Source organism: Anolis carolinensis, chromosome 6, assembly GCF_035594765.1.
Source record: "Anolis carolinensis isolate JA03-04 chromosome 6, rAnoCar3.1.pri, whole genome shotgun sequence".
NCBI lineage: Eukaryota > Metazoa > Chordata > Lepidosauria > Squamata > Dactyloidae > Anolis > Anolis carolinensis.
In genome coordinates, this window is record NC_085846.1 from 114,539,381 (window position 1) to 114,555,595 (window position 16,215).

General features: G+C 42.5%; 1 protein-coding gene across 1 annotated transcript in view; it reads left to right on the forward strand.

The window, feature by feature from the left end:
• LOC100564326 (vasoactive intestinal polypeptide receptor) overlaps positions 1–4,671 on the forward strand; it is a 105,264-nt gene extending 100,593 nt beyond the window's left edge. The window contains exons 11-13 of the mRNA XM_003221880.4: positions 967–1,105; positions 1,958–1,999; positions 2,319–4,671. Coding sequence (XP_003221928.2) covers positions 967–1,105; positions 1,958–1,999; positions 2,319–2,510 — 373 coding nt within the window. The 3' untranslated portion in view covers positions 2,511–4,671. The remainder of the gene's footprint in view (positions 1–966; positions 1,106–1,957; positions 2,000–2,318) is intronic.
• Positions 4,672–16,215: the final 11,544 nt, after the last annotated feature.

Here is a 16,215-nt window from a genome sequence, read left to right on the forward strand (position 1 = left end):
TTCAGAGGAAGGAACAATAGAACCATCCCTGAGTATTCCTTGCCTAAGAAGACCCTGGGAAATTCATGGGGTCATCAATGGATTATTTGAAGGCACATTCGTTCAGCCTTTCTGGGGTCAAACATGCCTCCCAAGATGTCAATGTGCCATCTAAGAACCTGGTGGGCACTTTTCTCCCATGTCTGGGATCCCCTGGGACATTTTAGGATCAGGACAGATTTTTTGAAACCCAATAATTTAACAATAAAATTGAAAGCCAGTATGATGTTGTCGTTTGAGTGTTGAGCTTGAATACTGGGGGCCTGAGTTTGAATCCCTGCTTGGCCATTAGGAAAGAGGTGGAAGATAATTGCTCTGTAACATTCAATTTGTGAAAGGCTGCTCAGCCAAGTGTTCCATCCATTGATGGTGCTGCAAATAGGTGTAGACTGTAAAAGTTTGCATCAGCAGAAAATCTACTACAGATATTTGATTCTTCACCTTGGATGTGACCACTTTAGGACCAGAAAAAACAGCTCTGCACATACTAAAGGATCACAAGTTATTTTGTTTCTTGGGGAGGAGAAGACCTCTGGGTTTGGTTTCTCTTTTGCAGGTGTGAACCGATTTTTGCCTTCAATATGCAATTCTAGAAAGCTTGGTGTGCTGCTATTCAGACTTCTAGTCTAGCAGATGTAAAGGGTGAATCCGCACTACAGAGTTAATAGCAGTTTGATACCACTTTCAGTGCTATAGCTCCATCCTAGGAAATCATGAGATTTTTGAAAGGTCTTTAGCCTTCTCTGACAAAGAGTGCTGGTGTCTCACCAAATTACAAAGCCTTACTACTTTGGCACTACTTAAAGTGGTGCCAAACTTCAATAGCCTTGCAGTGTGGATACACTGAAAGGTGATAGGTCTACCTCCTCTCCCTCTTGAACCCTTTCTTCTCTGCATCCATTTATCTTTTGTTTTCTTTCTTCTCAGGAGACTTGCGAAATCCACCCTTCTGTTGATCCCACTCTTTGGCATCCACTACATTGTGTTTGCCTTCTTCCCGGATGCAGTAGAGAAGGAAGTCGTAGGAGTCAAGTTCATCTTTGAGTTGGTCTTGGGGTCCTTTCAGGTAAGCCATTTCCTCATAGTTTGGCTTGCAGTTCAGATTGTATATTCTTTGGACTTTGGGATTCAGGAACCTGTAAAAATGGGGGGAAATGGATAAAAAAACATATACATTTCAAACCTGAGAAAACACCTCTGTAGGGATCTCTAAGTCTTCCATTCTGACTCAATGGTAAAAGTCCACTAGAGATTCCTAAACAATCTCTAGGTCAGTGGTTCTCAACTTGGGGTCTCCAGATGTTTTGGCCTTCAACTACCAGAAATCCTAACAGCTGATAAACTGGCTGGGATTTCTAAGAGTTGTAGGCCAAAACATCTGGGGACCCCAGGTTGAGAATCACTTCTCTAGGTCCTTCAGCACAACTCTGTGGTCAACTTTTGACAGAAGTTTCCTGCAGACCTAAAGATTCCTAGAGAGAATGTATTAATAAAATCCATGAATAATCAAATCCAAAAAAGTTACATCCACAAATGTGGAGGGACGATTATATGTTCTGCATATGACAGAAGTGGGAATCATCCAGCCCATGGGCTGAATGCATGGAAATTGGGGGTGAATTGGCCCAAAAGGCATCGGATAGCTTTCAGGTCAATTGAGTGGTGAACCTGGTCCAGGTTTTAGTTTTAAAAGAGCTTTTCAAGGGACTGAGTTCTATCTCCAGAATGGAATCCACATGCCCAATAACTCCTCTGAAGTTCAGACTAAAACTCAGCATGCATTCACTATCTACTAAAGTAGGAATAACTTCTGATTCTGGTTAAAGGGTACATATTTTAATTTGCTTCTGAAGACAACGGAATAATGTTTCCATGGCTCCCGTTCTCATTCTCTATGTCTTTTTTTCTCTTCTTTTAGGGCTTTGTGGTGGCCATCTTGTACTGCTTTCTGAATGGAGAGGTAAGATAGGGACAGCCTTTGATAAGGTTTTCCCTCTAGGATTGCACACCAATTAAAATTCTTTAGCTGATTAATCATCTGGCTTTTAGTTACTTTGATAACTAATCCATTGATTGAATGGAATTAAACTTGCCCATTAGTTTCTTAAGTACAAAGCATAGGACTCCAAGTGATGCACATTAGAACAGTTACAAATGAGAATTTCTCAGATATTCTCAGAGTGCTTGGATTGTGTATTGTGCAGAATGGATTGGACTGGAAGTCCCTTGGGGTCTCTTCTCTGAATCTTAATGCCTTCTGTCTCGATGTTCTTCCTTAGGTCCAAGCTGAGCTGAAGCGCAAGTGGCGCAGGTGGCACATGGAGAGGTTCCTTGGCTCCGACATGAAGTATCACCACCCGTCTTTGGGCAGCAATGGCACCAACTTCAGCACCCAGATCTCCATGCTCACCAAGTGCAGCCCAAAGACTCGCCGATGCTCCAACTTCCAAGCCGATTCCTCTCTGGTTTGAGATCTGGAAGCAACTGACTGAAAGACAGAGAGGTGGGCTGGAAAGCCAGAAACGTGGAACCACCCAAGACTCTGGATTAAGAATGAAAACTCTTGCTGGTCTGGTTCTTCCTTTTTAAGAAGAAAAGTAAAAGCTTGTTCTTTGGGCAATTTACTGGAACACTGGGACCAAAATGATCAGGACCAGAAGAGGTACATCTGGATGAGTTCTTCATTTTCTTCTTCTGAGGTTGAAGATGTTTGTAAATGTAACTGAATACATAGTTTTTCCTGATAGGGAAGGGAGCACCTTGTTTTTGCATCAGTGGATTTCACACCAAGACCAGCTCTGCTTCCAGTAAATGAAGGCTGGTGAAAAGGATGCATTGTTTTGTGACTAGTGTGACCATGAGTCTTTAGGAGAAAAGACTGGTGAGAAATCGGTGGTGAGAAATGGCTCTGTACCAGTAGCACTCTAAGAAATACATCTTCCCTCCAGATAAACCTTCAGAATCTAGAGTCATCTCAACTCCAGAGCCCAACATCCTGCTTTTTGATTGGTTTTTGAAGCTTTCATTGTGTCCCAAGAGATGATTCCAAAATGTAGTCCTTTGAACTATTGAAACCAGAGGCAATGGGCTCATCAAGATGGTGTTACTGGTTCTGGCCCTCAGCAGCTTTCAGGTCACTTGGTACTTGACTTGGAGCATTGTTACTGGAGACATCAAGGGCTGGTGTTGTGCATGCATAGCATGTGTTCTGCCATTGACTCACAGCGCCTTCCCAACAAGGATGTGGGACTTCTGGACTTGCATGCTGCTTTTGAACCAGCTACACTGTGGGCTACTAAGTCAACAAGAATCCCTCCCATTAATGGATGAGATCAATCATATGTCCAGGTGAGCAGCTCCTGGGAGGAAAAATGGACTTCTTGGTTGGACAACCTGGGAGGGAAGATGTTTCTGGACTTCCATGACAGAGTTGAGGTTGACTTCTCTGGAGGACCTACTGTGCTGGAAAAACTACAAATGTGGCCTGGGCCTGTACTGGACTCAACTGTAAAGACACAGGCCCAAGGTCCAGAAGAGAAAAGATCAACACACAAAGGAAAGTCTGTGGCAGTCTAAACTCCAAGAAGAGAGTCAAGATCAGAAGGCCATATGTGCAATCTGTGGGATTGGTTGGTTCTTACAGAATGTCCTATTCCCAAATAAATATCCCCTTACCCATTTGGAACATTTACACACCCAGTAACATTTTGGTATCTGATGAAAGACCAAACCTTTGAGCACCTGAAGGTCTACTAGATCTCACACTCCAATGCAACCTCATGATAGGGAATTGACTGCTCTATCCTCCAAGGCCTTGGGATCTCTCTGCCCTGGTTTGTAGGACATGTACATGTTGTTCCTCCTTGATAGCTGATTGGGACATCTCTGGGTCATCCTGAAATAGGGAGTTTTCCAGTGATGGTGTGACACTGTTGACCTCCAACCAGCTTGGTTGGGAAGATTGTGGGCTGGTCCCCAAGATGAAGGTTTCCTTCCTCATTCTAGGCTTCGGATTGGGTATCAAGGTTCCTAAGATCCACATCCAGATACTAACTGATACTGTGGGGTTATATTTTCTCTGTTTTTGTACTGGAGGGAATATTGCAAGTATAATGATTGTGGGTGGTAAAACAAAACAAAAACAAAAGGAGAGGGAGACTTGTACACTTGAACTTCTACATGAATTCTGCCATTACAAGAGCCTGTTTGCCACATGGTTGAAATGGAAAACCAAACATATCCTGCCCTGGATTTCCTTCATTGGAAGTGGCACCATTCTATGCTCTGTCGCCTTGTAAATATCCCTGACGTTTGCAAGACTTATGCTTCGAAAGCAGGGCTGACTGAATTGCTATGGGACACCTCACTTCCCAGAGGCAGCTTTTCCTTTGTTGTGACGGTTCTTGAGATCTCCTGCCTTTTTAAAATGACCTTTAACCCTGTGTTATTTATTTATTCAACCACATTTAGAATTGTAAATATTGACTCCTTCCTTTTCCAAGGGTTCATCTCAAAAGAATGTTATGTCCGCTTGTTTGTTTCATTGGATGAAAATTAATAGAGTGGGGCCGAGGGAGCAAGGAATGCTTCTTTCATTTGCGAAAAGCAAACAATAAACGGGTCTGGAAAGAGGCAGTGTCCAAACTCTGCTTTTCTCTCCCGAATCAAGCTCTCCTTGTAAATAATTTGTGCGCTAAGTACCTGCTTGCCTCGGTACTTGACATAATTCTGTGGCAAGGTTTCTTCCACAATTCCTCACAACATCCATCTGTTTGAATATGGAAAAACATTGCCTTTTGAGGAGCAAGGAATGCTGAGAGTAAAGGATGTGTCTCTACTCCACACTCCACTATTGGTTTCATATCACTTCAATTGTGACAGCTCCATCCTGTGAAATTTATTTATTATTTATTTATTTACAGTATTTATATTCCGCCCTTCTCACCCCGAAGGGGACTCAGGGCGGATTACAATGAACACATATATGGCAAACATTCAATGCCAACAGACAAACAACATATATAGACAGACACAGAGGCATTTAACATTTTTTCCAGCTTCACGATTCCGGCCACAGGGGGAGCTGTTGCTTCACTGTCCACTAATGGCTGTACTTCCTCATTCCATTCCTCGTGTTTTGCTGGCAGTTTTATGATGTTGTAAATTAGTTAAATTAGCCTAATTAACCTAAATTTCCCTAATTGACAGATGCAACTGTCTTTCGGGGCTGCTAGGTCAACAGCAAGCCGGGCTATTTAATGGTCGGGGGATTAACCCGACCCGGGCTTCGAACTCATGACCTCTCGGTCAGTAGTGATTTATTGCAGCTGGTTACTAGCCAGCTGCGCCACAGCTTGGGTTTTGTAGTTCCATGGGCTTATTGAAACAGCTGCTATCATCCACTCACTTGAACTACAATTCCCAAGGGACCTGAGATGGAAGCTGCTATTCCACAGAAGTTGCATGATCACCAATACCAGATGCATTATTATTATCACACACTTCTTAATTTGCACAATTATGCCAATTTGCCAATCTTTGGTCCCACTTTCTTACACTGCTCCATATTTTTGAATTATTTTGAAAAGCAACCTTGCAGTTCTAGCAATTAAGGCAAATATTACTACAAAAAAGGACAATAAACAGCTTGGGAATAGTGAGAAGGAGTGGGAAAGAAATGTCACTTTACTGCTGGGGTGCCAGCACTAAATGGGAACAAACACATTACCCAAGGAAGATGCAAGATTTTGATGGGTTTTGCCCATCAATGCCGTGAGATGGTTTAATGACAGGAAGGAGGTAGACTGGCGATAAAATGCACATAACATTGTGTGATAGGGACCTCATTTCAATGCCAATTTGCCTCCCTCGTGTGATAAAGTTCAGAGCATGAGCACTTCCTTGGATCCCGCTTACAATTTGCAAGCCATGAGACAGTTGTTCAAGTTTCAAACTATCAATGGCCCAAAACTGGAAGTTGAGTGGAACCCTCTCTTGATTCCATGATTCATCATGGAAGATGAAATGGAGCATTGATGTGCTTTCTGATGATGGTAGTGGTGGTGGAGGATGATGATGATTATTTAATCTTTTTGTTTGATTTGAGATTTGGAGCAAGAGCTTAGTTACCAAGGTGCAAAAGTCGGTAATACCTGGAAAAATGAAGAACGTTTTCACAGAAACTCAGGTGGAGCTGTTTTGTTCAGTCTCTTCTTGCTGCCAACCTATTAGCCCAGCAGTTTGTTGTTGGCAACAGGCAAGGGCAGCTACAGGCCATTTACAGGATGTTTTTCTTTACATCCCACTGGGCCTTGGCTAGGTCTCAGAAGAAAGAAATGAGCACTGGTTGCCAGAAAGGGATAACAAAAGGGTGATATTTGTTGTTGCTGTTCCTGTTGTTTCATTATATTTTTTTTGCATTTCAGGATGCTTTTGCAAAAAGAAAAAAAATGCAGAAAACATTGCACATTTCTGAAGTTGCCTTACATTATAAATCTGCAGCTGGTTTGCAGAAATACAACAAAACTATGTAGCTCTATTGTGAAGCTACACATCCAGATATCAACATAGGGGTTTCTGGGTACTTCCAGTGTATACTCGGAGACTTCTTAACTGATGTCTGGGCATTGTTACTCATTGCACCTCAGAGTCATGGGCCATTAGTCAAGCTATTGGCTTCTTACTGCACAATGGGTGCCAGTATTTTGAAATGTCATGGCAGCTCCAGGTGAATATGGACATTGCAAAGCTACTCAATTCCAACCACCTTTCTATGCAAAAAACATTGTCTTGATGTTTTGAGACACACCTTCCTAAAGAGAGCAAGCACATTTACTCATACTCTTCTCCTCTCCCATGTGCAATAATTCTGGTGCAATTTTGGAGAAAGAATAGAAAGGAAGGAAGCCAGCCAGACTAGAGTAATGGTTTCATGGTTGGATTGAAGCTCCATCTACACTGCTATATAATATCATTTGAAACTTATATGGTCAATGCAGACTCATATTATGTAGCTCAATGCAGTTATACTGCATTATATGAGTCTACACTGACCATGTAATGCAGTTTCAAGCTTCAATATATATGTTGAATCCTCACTCAACCATGATGGTCATCATAAATCACACTCTCTCAGCCTCAGAAAAGCACAATGGCAACACATTTAGCCAATAAATCTTGCCCAGGATATAAGTGAACATAATAGCACATAACAACGACTTCAAGGAGTTAAGGAAGCATGTTAGACAGACAGGAGACTTTGAGATGTGTAGTCCAAAAAGAAAACATTTCCAAACTCTGGGCTTAAGAGAGGAAGGAAAGCGATGCCAAAGAAGCTGGAAATCGGAGTAAAAGAAAACCATCCCAGAACGAGCAAGGTTTTAATTAAAAAGCGAACTCTCAGAGGTATATTCTTAATTAGCCTGCGAAAGAGCAAAGCTGCTTCTTTTCATCCTTAATTTCAAAAGTGAATGAACAATACAAATGGCTCCTTTTCCTCCCCTTCAAAGTTCCCAACTGTGAAACAAACAGAGAGGAGGGAAACAAGCAATTAAAGATCCTTGCACGGTATGCCATTATATCACAATTTAACTGGTTTAGCAAATGTATAACTCCTGAATTTAAGGGGGAATACAGTTGGCTTTCCGGATCCAGGTTTCAAAAACCAGTGTATTTTTATTTGTGTTCTTTCTGTTTCCATGGAGTCTTCAGGGAATACAACTAAAGCACTCCTAAGAGAGAGCCAGCCAACCTCAGGTTGAGGTCCATCAAAGGAGGAGAGGTCACCAACTCTGATGTAGCCTATTCCTAGACTTACAATAAATAAGAGCTTCATAAGGATTTAACCTCATATTTTGTAATTTGCACCCTTTGGCTCACGTCCTGGACTCGGACTCCATCTTCATCCATTGCTTTTTCGACCTCATCGGTCAGGTTTCCCAATCAATACCTTTGAAGCAGGGGAGAAACAGCAGTTTGTTTTATTCATTTAATTTGGAAATTAAAGATGAAAAGAAGCAGCGTTGCTCTTTGGCAGCCTAATTAAACATATACCTTTGAGAGAGCTTGCGTTTCATCAAAACCACATTTGTTCAGGATCCTTTTCTTTTATCCCAGATTCTCTCCTCTTCTCAACTTCTTCTACAGACCTTTCCTTCTGAGTGGTTGCTGTTGTTGTTGTTGTTGTTGTTGTGTGCCTTCAAGTCATTTCAGGTTTACGGTGGCCCCAAGACAAACTTATCACAGGGGTTTAATGGCACAATTTGTTGACATAAGAGTTGCACTGGAGATATTAGAACATGTCTCTAGAAGGTTCTAGGTCATCCAGTGCAATTCTATGCAGTCAACTTGGAAAATGTGCATGAGAACCTGGAGATTATAAGCAAGGTATTTAAAAATGGTAATCTTTATTTACATTTTTTCCACTTTCATGGGGATCTTCTACACATAACTCAGTTGAAAATAGAAGATCAACTATAGCTCTATATCTTGGTGCAATCATTAATCAGACTCAGGATGACAGTCAAGAAATCATTAAGAAGACTAAGGGTGTCTGCACTGTTAAATGAATCCAGTTTGATCCCCACTTTAAGTGCCATGGCTCAATGCTATGAAATCCTGGGAATTATAGTAACAGCATCACAGTTAGAACAGGCCCCTACGGTCATCCGGTCCAGCCGCATTTATGCCATGCAAATACACACACAACCAAAGCACCCCCAACAGATGGCCATCTAGCCTCTATTTAAATGGAAGCTGTTAGGAGTCAATTTACTAATTTCCTTGGTTTAGAAGAATCATAGAAACCTAGAGTTGGAAAGGACCAGTCCAATCCCCTTCTTCTATGTAGGAAAAGATTAATTAAAGTATCCCCAACAGATGTCCATGCAGCCTCTACTTAAGAGCCTCCAAGGAAGGAGCATCCACTGGACTCCCAGGCACTGAGTATATACCAAATGAAGGCTGTAGAAATAAATATAGCAAACAGAAAAGTAACTTTTGGATAAAGGGAAATAAATGGTGGGGAAATGAATTAAATACAGTACAGACTTCCATATCTGTTTCATTTATCCACAAGTGACAATAGGCATTTAGTAGGTCCCTCCACCACAACTCTTATGGTCTTCTTAGGACAGAAGTCTATTGTTTCACTAGCGTTCACTAGTATGTGCCATTTCACATATATACACAATGTATCCCCCACATATAAAGTGGTCATAGTTGGAAGAATGTATGGCTGACTGATTGGAGCTTCTGCACAGGAACTGAACCGAACTCCAGACTCCTGTATCCTTTTGTTCCAGTGCAAAGGTTTGAATGCTGGCCTCTGTTCCTTCCAAGCCTGTCACCTTCCCTTCAGCCTACAATATCAAGCGACAAAGTCAAAGCCTTATCCGCGCCTCCCCACCTGTCTCTCGGCAGCCAGATGTCAGGTTTCAAAGGAATGTAGACCAGGGTTGCTAACAAGAGGGATGCCATATAAATAAAACACGAGAGTGCAGAAGCCACAGCTGTTTGAACAGAGAGTTTCCTCGCCCATCCGAATTGGCACGGCAAGCAGCGTGAAATGGACCGTGCCTTTCTGGATTTAGCCGTTTTGCAATGTAATGATGCCTTCTGGCTGGTTGATGCAAACAAGGGCTTTTCTTGGCAATGGCAGCAGCAGGATGAAGCAAACCTTGATGCCAACATGACATAAAACATTGGTAGCATATGAGAATGAAGATTTTTGTGCAATGGCCACTGGATAGTGTCTGGACAATCCCAAGTAGCCACTCACTCGTCTTTTGGGTCAGGACAAAGCTGAGTCCTATTCAACACCTTTATCAATGATCTGAACAATGGAAAAGAGTGTATGCTGAATGGATTTGCAGATGACGCCAAATAGAGAGGAAGAGCAAATACCCCAAAGGATAGGTTCAGGATCCAAAAGGACCTTAAACTTTTAGAGAACCAGGCCCAAACTAACCAAATGAATTTCTCTACAGGGAAAATTATACACCATTGAGAAATAAATGGAATGCACAAATATATGATGGAAACATTTGGCTTGAAAATGATGATGATGAATCTGTAGAGCAGGCATGGGCAAACTTGGGCCCTGCAGGTGTTTTCGACTTCAACTCCCACAATTCCTGGAAACTAGGCAAGTGGGTCTGTTGGAAACTGGGTATGTGAGAAACGAGGCACAGATATATAAACCCCAATTGCCTAGTTTCCAACAGACTGCACAGCCTCTGAGGATGCCTGCTGTAGATGTGGGCAAGACGTCAGGAGAGAATGCTTCTGGAACGTGGCCATACAGCCCGAAAAACTCACAGCAACCCAGTGATTCCAGCCATGAAAGCCTTCGACAACACAAATACAATTGTTGTTGATGATGATGATGATGAATCTCTAGAGTAGGCATGGGCAAACTTGGGCCCTCCAGGTGTTTTGGACTTCAACTCCCACAATTCCTGGATTTCAGTATATACCTGGATTTCAGTAAGGCCTTCGACAAAGTCCCTCACAACCTTCTGGCAAACAAACTAGTAAAATGTGAGCTAGGCAAAACTACGGTTAGATGGATCTGTAATTGGCTAAGCGAACAAACCCAAAGGGTGCTCACCAATGCGTCGTCTTCATCTTGGAAAGAAGTCACGAGTGGAGTGCCATCAGCAGGGCTGCGTCCTGGGCCCGGTTCTGTTCAGGATCTTTATTAACGACTTAGACGAAGGGTTAGAAGGCACGATCATCAAGTTGGCAGACAACACCAAACTGGGAGGGATAGCTAACACTCCAGAAGACAGGAGCAGAATTCAAAACGATCTTAACAAACTAGAGAGATGGGCCGAAACTAACAAAATGAAGTTCAACAGGGACAAATGCAGGATACTTCACTTCAGCAGAAAAAATGAAATGCAGATATACAGAATGGGGGACGATGCCTGGCTCGACAGCAGGACGTGTGAAAAAAGACCTTGGAGTCCTCATGGACAACAAGTTAAACATGAGCCTACAATGTGACGTGGTGGCGAAAAAAGCCAACGGGATTCTGGCCTGCATCAATAGGGGTATAGCGTCTAGATTAGGGGTCCCCAAACTTTTTAAAGAGGGGGCCAGTTTACAGTTCCTCAGATCATTGGAGGGCCGGACTATAGTTGAAAAAAAAAACTATAAACAAATTCCTATGCACACTGCACATAATACACCACACAGCCCTAAACGCTTGGGAACTTGTGATTTTGTGATACAAAATCCAGCATATATATCTCGTTTGCTGTGTCATACTGTGTCTTTGTGTCAATAATAATAATAATAATAATAACAATAACAATAATAATAATAATAATAATAATAATAAAAAGAGGATTGGAAGAGACCCCTTGCGCCATTTAGTCCAGCCCCCTTCTGCCTTTTTGCACCAAAAGCACTAGCAAAGCATCCCCCCTTGATAATTAATTATTAATTAAATAATAATTCAAATACTATTATAAACAAGAAAAACTCTGGAAGGCACGCAATGGGCGAGGGAGGGGGCGGGGGCCGGATAAATGGCTTCGATGGGCCGCATGTGGCCCCCGGGCCTTAGTTTGGGGACCCCTGGTCTAGATCCATGGAAGTCATGCTACCCCTCTATTCTCTTCTCCCTTGGTCAGACCACACCTACAATACTGTGTCCAATTCTGGGCACCGCAGTTGAAGGGAGATGTTGACAAGCTGGAAAACGTCCAGAGGAGGGCGACTAAAATTAAGGGTCTGGAGAACAAGCCCTATGAGGAGCGGCTTAAAGAACTGGGCATGTTTAGCCTGCAGAAGAGAAGGCTGAGAGGAGACATGATGGCCATGTATAAATATGTGAGAGGAAGTCATAGGGAGGGGGGAGCAAGCTTGTTTTCTGCTACCCTCCAGACTAGGATGTGGAACAATGGCGTCAAATTACAGGAAAGGAGATTCCACCTGAACATCAGGAAGAACTTCCGCACTGTGTGAGAGAGTTGTTCAGCAGTGGAACTCTCTGCCCTGGAGTGTGGTGGAGGCTCCTTCTTTGGAGGCTTTTAAGCAGAGGTTGGATGGCCATCTGTCGGGGGTGCTTTGTATGCAATTTCCTGCTTCTTGGCAGGGGGTTGGACTGGATGGCCCATGAGGTCTCTTCCAACTCTACTATTCTATGATTCTATGATTCTACTGGCTGTTAGGAATTGTGGGAGTTGAAGTCCAAAACACCTGGAGGGCCCAAGTTCGCCCATGCCTGCTCTAGATCTTCCAGGGTGACTCTATAGTCAACTTCTGTTGGATGTTGACCATAGAATCATGCTGCAGGACTTAAAAGTTTCCTACAGAGAACACATTATTATTATTATTATTATTATTATTATTATTATTATTATTATTATTATTATTATTATTGCCACTCTATTCTGCTTTGGTCAGGCCTCACCTGGAATCAGAGACTAGGACCAAACCTATCTGTGATGATAACTGGACTGAGAGAAAGTGGTCTCCTGCTGATCTTAAGTCTCCAGCTGGTTCATATTAGGAGATACAGTCTGTTCGATATTCTGCTCTTCTTCCGACCAAATATTTTCTGTAATCAGGTCTGAATAATGCAAGATCACGACTTCCATGGAAACCCAATCCTCTCACTAATTAGAAATGGCACTCGGTTGGCTCCCAACGGCTGCATCCCAGATTCACGCCGAGCTGAGTATTTTTCTCAGGGCTTTGAATAACGAGAATTAAGAGATCTCTTTTGGATGAGTTGTTTTTGGCCTCCCGAGGCTCTCTGGAAAGATGGCTTCATCGACAGGGATGTTGAAATTGTCTTGATGCTAAGCACTGCCTTGCTTTCTGGACTTTCTGAACCCTTTGGATGATTGTTTTGTTGTGTGCCTTCAAGGTGTTTCCAACTTGCACCAATCCTATTACAGGGCTTCCTTTGCAAGATCTATCCTCAAGCTGAGAGAGTATGACTTGCCCAAAGTCTCTCAGTGAGTTTCCATGTCCAACTGGGAATTTGAACCCAGGTCCCCAGGGTCAAAGTACAATGCATAAACCACTACACCATGCTGGCTCTCTAGAAGGCTTCAAATTGAACACAATTATCTAAATTGCTGGCTCCTAATGTTTCCCCAAAGTCATCCTTCCCCCCAGCCGCTTTTCATTTGTCTCGGGTAACTTGCCATACAGAGAGAGCGGTCTAAAAACCACAGTGGTTATTAGAGCAATTTGGCATTCTCCTTACATCATTTTCACGTACTTGTCCATTGGGATTTTTGCACGCCAAGCCTCACGTAGAGAGCAGAACAGCAGAAAAGAATTGTTTTTTAGGAAATGAAATTCCAAAGCAAAAGGAGAAACAATCCAATAAGTTAAGGTGCTGGATGCATTTACACCAGGCCTGGGCAAACTTGGACCCTCCAGGTGTTTTGGACTTCAACTCCCACAATTCCTAACAGCCGGTAGGCTGTTAGGAATTGTGGGAGTTGAAGTCCAAAACACCTGGAGGGTCCAAGTTTGCCCAAGCCTGTTACATATGTTACTGGTATTAGGGGACTCAGGGTGGATCACAATGAACATATACATGGCAAACATTCAATGCCATTAGACATACGACACACAGACAAAGACACAGGGGCTATTTAACATTTTCCAGCTTCCGGCTTCATGAGGGTATGCTCGATTCCGGCCACAGGGGGAGCTGCTGCTTCATCATCCACTGTGACACCGAGTCCTTGATGGAATACTTCCTCATTCTTCCTCACGCTGCTGGATGTTTTTATGGTGTCATAAATTAGTTAAATTAGCCTCCCTGCATAAGCGGTACCTAAATTTCCTACTTGATAGATGCAACTACCTTTCGGGTTGCTTAGGTCAGCAACAAGCTAGGCTATTTTTTTATTGCTTGGGCACTCAATCCGAGCCGGGCTGCTTTGAACTCATGACCTCTCAATCAGTAGTGATTTATTGCAGCTGGATGTGGGTGAACAACAATTCCCCAAAATCTTGGGTCAGCCCTCCCAAAACTCTGCCACTATTCACAGTTGGCCATGTTGGGTCTGTGTGCCAAGTTTGGTGGGTTCAGTGTTCTCTGACTACGGGTGAACTATAACTCTCTGGTGTCAAAGTCAATCACCTCCAAACCCCACCAGTATGCAAATTTGGTCATGTTAGGTCTGTGTGCGAAGTTAGTTCCAGGCCCATCATTGGTGGGATTCAGAGTGCTCTTAGATTACTGGTGAACTATACATCCTTGTCCCTACAACTCTTATAAATCATGGTGAATTCCCCCCAAACCTCTCTAGTAATCAATTCCTCTGTTTGCTATGTGTCATAGGAAAGGGTAGGAAAGGGTTAAGGGAGAGGCAGTGGGTGGGGTCATGCAAATAGAGAAAGGAACACTGAAATATGCTCACTGTAACCTGCAATGTCGTGGGTGGGAGTGACTTAGTGTCTCCACAGCGCAGGGAACTACAGTAGAGTCTCACTTATCCAACATAACGCTGGATAAGTGAGGCTGGCAGAACCTTGAATAAGCAAAAATGTTGGATAATAAGGAGGGATTAAGGAAAAGTATTAAACATCAAATTACATTATGATTTTACAAATTAAGCACCAAAACATCTTGTTTTACAAGAAATCAACAGAAAAAGCAGTTCAATACACGGTAACGTTATGTAGTAATTACTGTATCTACGAATTTAGCACCAAAACATTACAATGTATTGAAAACATTGACTATAAACATTGGCTACTAACAATTTGACTACAATGTGTTGTCTTTCATGGCCGGGATCACAGAGTTGTTGTATGTCTTTCAGGCTGTCTGGCCATGTTCCAGAAGTATTCTCTCCTGACGTTTCGCCCACATCTATGGCAAGCATCCTCAGAGGTTGTGAGGTATGGAATTTGACTACAAATTTGACTACAAATAAAGATAGAATTGCATAAAATGAACTTACAGTAACAACATTGTCGGAAATTAAATCCATAAAAAGTTCAATCCTTGCTGTCTAGAGAAACAGCTGTGGATCCAAGTGGGAGGCAGACTGTGTTGGATAATCCAGAATGTTTGATAAATGAATGTTGGACAAGTGAGACTCAATTGTTTAACCTGTTTGCGGGAGCAGAAGGCTGTCTGTGTGAGTGGACACCCATGCCACATACACACATGCAGATTTTCACTTTTATTATGTGTATAGATAGATATTAGGTGTATAGATGGGAATAGATATGGGTAGTATTAGTAGTTGTTGTTTCCATCTTAATTATGAACCAATTTGCAAATTTAGGAAAGATCTTAATAGGGCAGAGAAGCGAAGCAGAGTGAAATCCTTTCCCAACCCAAATGCCAACTGAGCAGATTTCACCTTGTGGGCAATTGAATAGACAGATGATGCTTTGGCTTTTCTAATTTAGCTCCTTAAAGAGCGGCACTTTCATTACCTTTCTCTCCCTCCCTCTTGCACCAGGCAATGTTTTTCCGACAATCGCCAGCTGTCTGGAAGATCACAGCATCCCCATCTTTAAGCTTTTCGATTCAGAAAATTGGAGTTTAGAGATAAGAGGCTGGAGGCTTGGTGTTTGCAATTCACAACGTTCTGCCTTCTAAATGCTCCCAACTGTTATCCAGCAAGCAAACCTTCCCACCATGGCCTGAGCACAGCAAAAATGCCTCACCCCATAATGCACATATTACCCAATACTGCAAATTCCTGGGACAAATGAAATTGAGCATCACTTCCATAGAACAAAAGAAATGTTTCTTTGGTCCCCAGATTCCTAGTATCAATGTAACTTATAGAATCATAGAACTAGAAGAGACTCCAAAGGCCAAAATAGTCCAAATTGCTTCTCCCATGCAAGAAGACACAACTAAACCCTTCTGGATAGATGGCCATCCAGTCTCTCTTTAAGGAGACTCCACCAAACCCCAAAGCAGCAGTGTCGAACAAAGTTCTTTTGAATGTTTAGTTGGAATCTCTTTTCTTACCATTTGAATCCAATGCTCTGTGTTCTAGTCAAAAAAGCAACAGAAAACAAGCTTGCTTCATCTTCAATGTCACATCCTCTCAAATATTTAAATATGACTATTGTGCTTCTTCTTCTCCTTCGATTGCCTAAACATCCCCAGCTCCATTAGTTGCTCGTTACAGTTTAGCCCTCCAACCAAACGAAACCCAGGGAAGCTAACAT